At 40.1% G+C, this 9,620-nt stretch overlaps 1 protein-coding gene across 1 annotated transcript; it reads right to left on the bottom strand.

The window, feature by feature from the left end:
* Positions 1 to 87: 87 nt before the first annotated feature.
* On the bottom strand, positions 88 to 9,239 carry LOC116305753 (DBH-like monooxygenase protein 1 homolog). The gene is made up of 14 exons (XM_089026830.1): positions 8,922 to 9,239; positions 8,543 to 8,689; positions 6,707 to 6,874; positions 5,993 to 6,076; positions 4,344 to 4,532; positions 3,505 to 3,607; positions 2,606 to 2,772; positions 2,269 to 2,341; positions 1,956 to 2,041; positions 1,767 to 1,805; positions 1,627 to 1,686; positions 1,228 to 1,358; positions 727 to 880; positions 88 to 382 (listed from the first exon to the last, which is right to left on the bottom strand). The coding sequence occupies exons 1-14, from the start codon at positions 9,183 to 9,185 to the stop codon at positions 203 to 205; spliced, it is 1,845 nt and encodes a 614-aa protein (XP_088882956.1). The 5' UTR covers positions 9,186 to 9,239; the 3' UTR covers positions 88 to 202.
* Between the last annotated feature and the right edge of the window lie 381 nt (positions 9,240 to 9,620).

The raw sequence follows: 9,620 nt of genomic DNA, 5'->3' as shown, positions 1-9,620 counted from the left end.
AAAAAAGCTGGCAGCATTCGATGAGAATGACGTCACAGTGTGCATGCAACAAATCAAGTATTTACCTCTAGAGAGTTTGACATGAGATTTATCATTTTCATACATTTTTTCTTTATTGATTAGCATCTAAATTTAGTGATCATGTAGGTGAAGTGCGATTCAGATAGTGAACCAGAACAAGCAAACAATGGTTTGAACTACACTAGAGGGAGAGAACGCCAGCTCCAAGAGCCCAGATAGCCCAGATACTGATCAACGAGAGATGAATTATGCTGACTCTCAAAGCCGTCGACGAACTGTTTACATCACAAGCCGAAGGCGGTGGTTGATATGGCTTGCTGAACGTAACCTTATTCCTAAGGTTCTTTGGGTCAATTTGTTCCTGGAAGGAAAACAAGATATTCAAATTAGGCCAAAAACATCCGTACGTTTCTTCACCCAGGTGTATAAATGGTGCCAGCTAATGTTGGGGGTACGGCACCAAGTAAAAGACATTTCGTTCGGGTGACTAGGGGGGAAAATGTTCGTAGCCGCTTTATGCTACAAAGATAGTAGCACAGTAGTGCTAAAGACTCCCATCCTCACCCCAAGTGGTTTCCCCATATTTCGTTTAGGATAGATACCTCGCAAGTTTTGAAACATTTCGGATTGAAATCTTCCCCCCTCTCCATTCCCAGGCCTGTACTGCAGTATGCTGAATGGAGCTTGTTCCGATTTGTGACTTACTTCAAAGTTGCTACGGTTTCCTTTGTTTGAGCAGTCTGATATCAAGTTTTCTTTATCGAGGAAATTTCTCAAATCGTTTGCCATTTCGTCGGTCCAGTTGGGTTTAGCTGCGACAAGAGGGTTGTACCACCTCTTAGAATAAGCTTTGTAAGACCTGAATTTAAACAAAACGCATTAGATAAAATTCAGTAGTGAATGAATATTTAAAAAGTGCAAGAAAGACGGAGGAAAGTTGGAGGAATGAAAGAGGAGAGGATGGGAAGAGGAAAAGAAAGAGGGAGAGAGGAACGACGGAAGGAAGATGGATCAACGAGTCGATGTGTGAAAGAAGGGACGATCTGGATGAAAGGAAAGCAACAAACGCCTAATGTAGACATTTTTGTAAGCACTAAAACCATATAAATTTTATTTTTCATCTACATACTCTAAATAAAGTGCTACACAGTTTATCCTTAACTGGAAATTCATAATATATAAACGCCTAAGGAATAACCGACTTACGGGAAGTGTTTTAAGAGAAACTTGTAGACTGCTGGCCTGTTGCTACTGAAGCAGCTCTTACGTAGTCCTCCTAATCGTGGATAATATGTCATGTAGTTTATGCACATTTCCTCTGATGTACTAAGTCCTCCCTGCAAAACATATCAGGATGAATGTTGAAATAAGGAAGCTGGGCTCCCTGCATACACTGCGCATGCTCGAGAAGACTGGAAATGGGAAGATTCTCTTTTTTCCTTCCTTAGACACCCGACAGTTTTACTCCAGACAAGGTTTTGGCGGGATTTTTTGCGCCAAAACGCGCGTGCGCTTTTCTCGGTCCCCCAGCTCTAATACACATGCTACACCATTGATTATTTAGGAGGACAAATAGATAGGGCCATTGTTATCGTTTAGACTCACGAATGTTGTATTGGTACGATCTTTGGTATTGTACTTGCACTGTTGAATCATCTCGTCACCCTGGTATGGAAATAAAAATAACATCAAATCACGTGATCGAGGCATCAAAATAGTGGCAATTAACTAGTGAAGCAACCTACGGGTTTAAAGTGAACCTCTTTAGCATGAACTTGAATCTCCTGAGAAATACGAAAAAAGTAATACAGAAAATGATGAAAAATCAAGAACCTAGTACACGTAAGAGCTGCTGTTGGCGAGGTTATGCTTTTACAAAAATCTTTAACAAACAAAAAACATCATAAAAATAAACATGTATAGTAAAACTGTACCTGAAAGTTAAAATCATAGTTGTTATCCCTTGCAATATCTGGAAGCTGAACACCGTCCCTGATATGTTGGGTCCAGACCGCACGACCTGCGCATGCGTCGAAAAGAACGCCACAGAACAAATAAAAAAAATTGTTTAATTAAAAAGTTTAGTCGGGGCTCTCATTTAGTTTGCGCATTTTGAATGTTTTAAAAGCATCATGGCATATTATGGGATGGATTATTTTGTTAGAAAAAAGCAAAGGGTATTCCATGTGGACTTTATCAACTCCATAAGTCCTCCTAGAATCATTCTCTAATAAATTTAGCTCTTACCTGCTAAGTGTGTGTGTAAAAAAGAAGAAATGATTTTGATTCCTTTGTCCTGAAGTGGACTGCTTTCAAGGGCCTTTAGGATAGAAGGTTAGTAAATAGAAATTAAATTAATATACAGTTTTATCCACTTTCTCTTCCCCTCGCAAAATCCTACCCTCGCAAAAATAGTTAATGCCGGCAGTTTTTTCGAAGATATTATGGTCATTCCTCCCTGTTCCCTCAACTCCTCTCCCCCTACAACGACAATCTACCTTTTGGGTGCATTCTTTTCTACAGTATCCTGTAGTGATCCAGTGACCCGTCACTCACCTCCTCTCCCCCTACAACGACAATCTACCTTTTGGGTGCATTCCTTTCTACAGTATCCCGTAGTGATCCAGTCGTCTTGGTTGGGTGGTATGACCATCCACGAGGAAACGCCAACCCCTATACTCAGAGTACCAGCATCGTATGTACGTAGATCAGACGTGTAGTAGAGCCTTACTCCAGAGCTGTCGAGCCGTCCTTCAACCAAATATTTATAAATCTACGTATCTTTTTAAATTGTAGAAAGAAACTCTTCCAAGCAGGATACCAAATATTGATAAGGATGCAAAAGAGAGAATGAGGGCGTAAACAAGGTCACATCAAATCGTCTTTCACTACCCCCCACTACCTCCATAACTATAACCACCTCTCATGATTGTAGACTGACCAACCTCAGTGTCTACACCTCATTACTAACCACCTCTCATGATTGTATACTGACCACCCTCAGTGTCTACACCTCATTACTAACCACCTCTCATGATTGTAGACTGAACACCCTCAGTGTCTACACCTCATTACTAACCACCTCTCATGATTGTAAACTGACCACCCTCAGTGTCTACACCTCATTACTAACCACCTCTCATGATTGTAAACTGACCACCCTCAGTGTCTACACCTCATTACTAACCACCTCTCATGATTGTAAACTGAACACCCTCAGTGTCTACACCTCATTACTAACCACCTCTCATGATTGTAAACTGACCACCCTCAGTGTCTACACCTCATTACTAACCACCTCTCATGATTGTAAACTGACCACCCTCAGTGTCTACACCTCATTACTAACCACCTCTCATGATTGTAAACTGACCACCCTCAGTGTCTACACCTCATTACTAACCACATTTCCTGGCTGTTCCTCCCTTCCCCGAGCTTTCGGGCAAGTGGACATTATTCCCGACATATTTCAGAATTTCTTACCTTCTATGTTTTTAGGATTGTCGTAATGAATTTCCATGATAATTACCGAGCCACTGTCGTTCGTTCCCACAGGGTACCCAACGTGTTCAGGATACACAAACGGCTGAAAAAATGAAAGAATGCACTATTCTCACAATGGCTGATAAGTGCACGAAAACGAGGCCGCCCAGTCATCTTGCAAGGCTGCTCATACAAAATAAAGGTGGATAGTGGGAATTCAGGTCAAAAAAGGTCAATGTCTATACTTTTCTTCTATATGCTTTTATATGTTTTATCGTGAAGTAATGACTGTTGCATGACCTCGTTTTCGAGCACTTGTCAGCCATTATGAGAACGGTGTATCGTTTCGCTTGAATTAAATATTTACTTCTTGAAATGAGGAACATTGAGTTTTCCAAGTATAATACTATCTTTCATTCACGGAAACTCCTAACTTTGATAATAGGGACCTTAAGCTGCAGGACGGCAACGAAAACGACGACGGTAAACATACGATAGCACCAATTGCGCTATTCAATAGATACTCGTTGGAATGTACGAAATACTATGCAACATTGCCGTCTTATGCTGAAAGTAAGACGTGAAAAGGTCCTATTTTTACGTACTAAAGAGAACGGCTACGCGGCCAGAAGCTTATCTTTGCTGATTTTCGTTATAAGTAAAGCGCTCCCAAAAGACGACATTTCACTCTAAAACGGGGATGCTTATTGATTGAGTAAAATACTAGGTAAACATAATAATACAATAGAAGGTTGAAGCGCTTCAATTTCGCCGACGTTGTCGCCCATTGTTGCCGTCCTGCAGCTTAAGGTCCCTAATATAGTCAAAGTGTAACTTACCCCAGCACCAACACCCCAGTCATAAATTACATCCCCTTGTTTACACTTCAGGATCTCTGCGGGCATATTGGCATAGTCGATACAGTTTCCGGTGTAGTTAAGCAGGTGATCAGGAACTTTTCCTTTGCATTCGTTGATGACAAAATGATGAACGAAACCTTCGTTACCTGGTTGAACTACGGGCTCAAACTAGAAAAAATATTGTACCCTTGCAATTATGAATTCAACTAAATACCTTGACAATGAATTGCTAGGTTCAATTACTGGTGCAGTATCTAGAAGTAGGAAATTATTTTAAATGGAAAAAGACCACATATGATACTATGATGCTCCTTTGTAGTCGTGTAATCAGTTTGCTGCAGGGACGCGGTATACAGTCAATTCAAAAAATGTTGTCGTCGACCAACTCAAGACTACGCGACCGGACCGAAAGGAACTCTGGGTAGCAATCATTGAAGCCGAATTGACTCCATAATTTTATCTGACTAGTTATGCCTGGTTTACAGCACGAACCTTCGTAGGCGAGCGGGAAGTGTTGAAGGAGACGTTTTTTTAATGCCTTCATATTTTCGAAATTGTGAACTGAATCATAACTACTTTGTTTTTCTTTCCCTAAACCCAAAGACATACATTCGATGGATTGTTTCTCGCCATTATTATCTTATAACTAGGGGGAACAATTAATTCAGAACGAATATTTAACCGCTTCAGTGATTTTTACACATATTCCTTTCGGTCCAGTCGCGTAGGCTTGAGCCGGTCGACGACAACGTTTTTTGAATTGACTGTATACCATCGTGGTTACGGCACGGCTCCCTTATCTGATTTATTATAACTGTGCCGGAAACGGCACAACGCACGGAGCGGTCACGGAACAGAAGTGACGACATTATTTAAGCAAATTAAAGCGCCGATGCGCATCCAATACAAATGCTCATGCACAGTAATCATATTCATGGCATGGCTCGTCCCTTAAGTTAGTTTCATACGAAATTTCTCAAGCATTCCAGTGAAAAGTTTCTATTATCATGGCGAAATACATTATCAAGTTTGCAGAGTCTTGCCATACCATGGTACATTCAATTACACAAAATGCCGTATAATATCATGATATCATAATATCTAGAAAAACCAACACATTACACCTGTTCTTCGTAATTTGCATTGGTTACCAGTTTTTAAGAGGATTAATTTTAAGATCCTATTGATTACATTTAAGGCTTTAAATGGACAGGCTCCTAGTTAAATTTCTGATTTTGTAGCTAAATATCAACCAGAAAGAAATCTAAGATACTCTAGCTCTAATTTATTAGTTGTTCCTAAATCTAGGTCTAAGACATCTGGAGACAGATCTTTTTCCGTGGCTGCTGCTAGGTTATGGAACTCGTTACCATACAACGTTAGGACTGCTAGTACGATATGCTCGTTTAAATCAGCGCTTAAAACTTATTTGTTCGCATCCTGAGTTTTTTTCTAGGTATCTATCTATCTCATAGGTATCTATCTCTGTTAATTTTTATTTATTGTTTTTGACTTTAATTAGGACACTTATGTAAGAGCATTGAGTTCTAATAATGCTCAGGAATTATTATTTATTTATTCATTTTATTTATTTATATGAAGAATCGTCTATACTCTAGCAAACTCACCCTCACAATGTGTTTCTTTCCTCCAAAATCGGGAAGCCTGAAGGGTCTGCACATGTAGCTGGTGTGAAGTTTTGGAACAGTCATCTTGAAGGAACAAAAATTAATTCCCAGACGAAATGATGATATTGAATGAAGTGGTAGTGCGTATGAGCGAAAAGTGTCCCCATTAGTGCGAAAGTGCTAGAACGACTAGACACTTTAAGTAAAAGTGATTTATTTATTTATTTTATTACCTCAATCTGAAGACCGAGTTTTCCGGAACCTTCCGATCGGAATGACACATACCATATTATGTTTTCTAACATGAATTTCAAGTTTTTCCGGGTAAATGGTAAGCACCCAAGGATGCATTTAACCCTTCTTCCAGTGGCCGTTTATTTGTTCCTGCGCCTGAGTTTTTAGGAAAGGGGAGGTAGGGAGGAATGATATGATTTGTTAAGATTAAAGGAAGTTACGTCCCTTATGTAACAAGCATGTGTTTTGGGGAGGTGAGGTAGGGAGGAATAATTTGTTAAGATTACAGGGAGTGACGTCCCTTATGTAACAAGACATGTGTTTTGGGGAGGGGAGGTAGGGAGGAATGATTTGTTAAGATAAAAGAGAGTGAAGTCCCTTATGTAACAAGCATGTGTTTTGGGGAGGGGAGGCCGTGGAATCAATCAGTACTGTGAATATTGTCAGAAGTGTGAAAAGCACTTTAATAGACTGACTTACATTGTTCATAAGTAGTTCTAGTTTTTTCCAGGATGGATCAGGTTTCGATGTTTTCACAAAGTTTAGCAGGAGAAGGCTTCGTGAACCTTTATCAGAATGCTTCGTCATGTTGTTGTCAGAGGTGGGATCTTCGTCGTGATACGCAAAAATCACTCTAGTTGTTCCTTCCTGAGGAAAAAAGAAAGGATTTAGCAATGGCATCTCCATAGAATGGCTCTTCGACCAGTGAAATCTAACTGGAAGTTTAGAAGCTGAGGAAAACTGATGAAAGGAATGGGACTTCAGGCAAATAGAAAAAAACAACTGAATTGGTAACAAAACACAAGACTAGCATGTGATACAGTAGCGTAGCGTAGCGGGTGGGGGGGGGGGGGGGGGGGGGCACGTTTAATTTTGAAACAACTTTTTTGAAAAAAGACAAAAAACAAAACAAAACAAAAACAAAACAACACAACACAACACATCACAACACAACACAACACAACACAACACAACACAACACAACACAACACAACACAACACAACACAACACAACACAACACAACACAACACAACACAGCACAGCACAGCAGCACAGCACAGCACAACACAACACAACACCAACACAACACAACACATCACAACACAACACAACACAACACAACACATCACAACACAACACAACACAACACATTACAACACAACAACACAACACAACACATCACAACACAACACATCACAGCACAACACAACACAACACATCACAACACAACACATCACAACACATCACAACACAACACAACACAACACAACACAGCACAGCACAGCACAGCACAGCACAGCACAGCACAGCACAGCACAAGCACAGCACAACACAACACAACACAACACAACACAACACAACACAACACAACACAACACAACACAACACAACACAACACAACACAACACAACACAACACAACACAACACAACACAACACAACACAACACAACACAACACAACACAACACAACAAAACAAAACAAAACAAAACACAACAAAACATATTAAACCAAAACGAAAGCCCAGCTCCTAGGTCCTCGCTACGCCCCTGATGTGATGTGATTGTAGTAGCGTTCGATAGAAAAATTAAAGAGTTCACTAATGCAAACTTGAATGATTTCCATGATCATCTGGACTATATGTGAACTAAGTTGACCCGTTCAAGCTGAAGATTCTTGACGAGAGCGGTACTTCCTTTTATGACAGCAACAAGCATTACGGCCACTCACTCAAAAACATGCCATACATTGTGAATCCCTTTTCATGGTCACGTGGTACATAAATCTACCGCAGCAAGACGTGCATTCCAACGGATGTTTTATCACTCTAGTGATTTCCATAGTAAATACTCTTTAGAGTATCATTATACATTAATACTTATAGATAACTACTCAATGTATATCCTGATTTCGTTTTCAACTTTCACTTTTATCTAAATTGGGCTCCCTGTGGTTAATCTCGGGTTTGTAAACAAAATGAGGTGGGAAAACTGACTAGACTAGCTGTAATTTGTTCAAGATCCGGCAAATTAGTACCGAAGAAGAAACTGCAAACAAACCGATGATTTTTGCTGTACTTACTGAAATGTGCAAATAAAGAAACTATGCAATGAAAATAAACATATGTGGTAACTGATACTAACTTTATTCCTAATTAAAAGCTCTGAAATCAAATAAATCTAAATTAAACATGACTTTGTCATTTTTGCGTTGTCTAGGTATCACCGTTCCACCCTCTAAAAAACTGTGCTGGTCCAGAACCACCCTTCGATATCTTATCAATAACCACCCCCAACAACATTGAACAACACATACCTCGAATTTGTAGTCTTGGTTGTCACAAGTGTCAATCTTTCTGCTGAATTTTATCATTGTTTTACCGTCTTTTTCCGTGCCTGAAATGAGTTTGTAATCCTGTGAATCGTCCAACGGGGGTAAGAAATAACCTTCACCATGGCGGTCCTGTTAACAGAAATACGAACTAATTAAGTTAGTTGGAAAATTCTTTGATAGATAATGTAGTCATCGCTGTTTCGACTGTAGCAATGCTCCATCCTAGGCGATTAGACATCTATATCTATGCGCAAATGCTTGTACACAAATTTGTCAAGAAACTAAACAAAATCTATAGCAGCACGCAGCGACAATTTCCGACAAAGTAAAGGCCGGTAGCAACAACACAGTAGCTTTATACCGTTAAATACGGTTTTCCATCCTTAACCCATCCAATCACGATATCAGCTCCCTTCATTCTACCAGTACTGGGTGAGAATCCAAGGCCAATCCATCCAGTAGTGACGGCCTCCACAGCAAACGAGATGCTCTCTTCAGCTTGGTCCACAGTCCAGTAGAGTTTTATCTTCTGTGAAGGATCCAATGCAACGAAATGGTCGTACTCAGAAGAAAGATCTGCAAGGCACTGGCCGAGAAGAACGAAAACCAAGGCTGCGTAAAGCATGATTCAGCCAAATAGAGATGCCCGTCCGTTAATGCAGACGGATGAAAATACAAAGGGTTGCTCTGCACACATTAGGTCATAGTCGTCATGAATGATCTTTAATATCTTAGGTCAAGAGATGTTTTCAGGTCTCATGACTCATCCTGTCATCCTGTCAATCATTCCTTTCTTTTGTGGTAACCCTTGAAAAGAAGACGTACTTATGCATTTGACTCAATCATCATCGTCATCTATACTATGTTCCACGAACTGTTGCAGCAAGTTGAGTGCCCAGGATCATTTTAAACAAAACCGAGAATCATTTATTCTGCATTTTCTTTTGCAATACTGTACACACGTTGCCATGGCGTGACATTTATACGACCAAGCTGTCAGTTTGCCAATAAAGCTTCACTACGTGGTTTCTTATTCTTGTCTTTGAGGAGGCGCAGTTTC

Source organism: Actinia tenebrosa, unplaced genomic scaffold (assembly GCF_029948245.1).
Source record: "Actinia tenebrosa isolate PJP-AT-01 unplaced genomic scaffold, QUT_ActTen_1.0 PGA_scaffold10__47_contigs__length_13832649, whole genome shotgun sequence".
Lineage (NCBI taxonomy): Eukaryota > Metazoa > Cnidaria > Anthozoa > Actiniaria > Actiniidae > Actinia > Actinia tenebrosa.
Note: the sequence above shows the minus strand (reverse complement) of the source record. Positions and strands in the feature narration are given on the sequence as shown.

What these genes read in the sequence shown, in the direction of transcription:
- LOC116305753 (XM_089026830.1), bottom strand. Translation starts at nt 9,185, where the DNA reads ATGCTTTACGCAGCCTTGGTTTTCGTTCTTCTCGGCCAGTGCCTTGCA. An exon ending in GAAAGAAACACATTGTGAGG is followed by an intron (nt 4,533 to 5,992) that starts GTGAGTTTGCTA and finishes TATTTTTTCTAG; the next exon opens with TTTGAGCCCGTAGTTCAACC. An exon ending in ATCGTACCAATACAACATTC is followed by an intron (nt 1,359 to 1,626) that starts GTGAGTCTAAAC and finishes TATGTTTTGCAG; the next exon opens with GGAGGACTTAGTACATCAGA.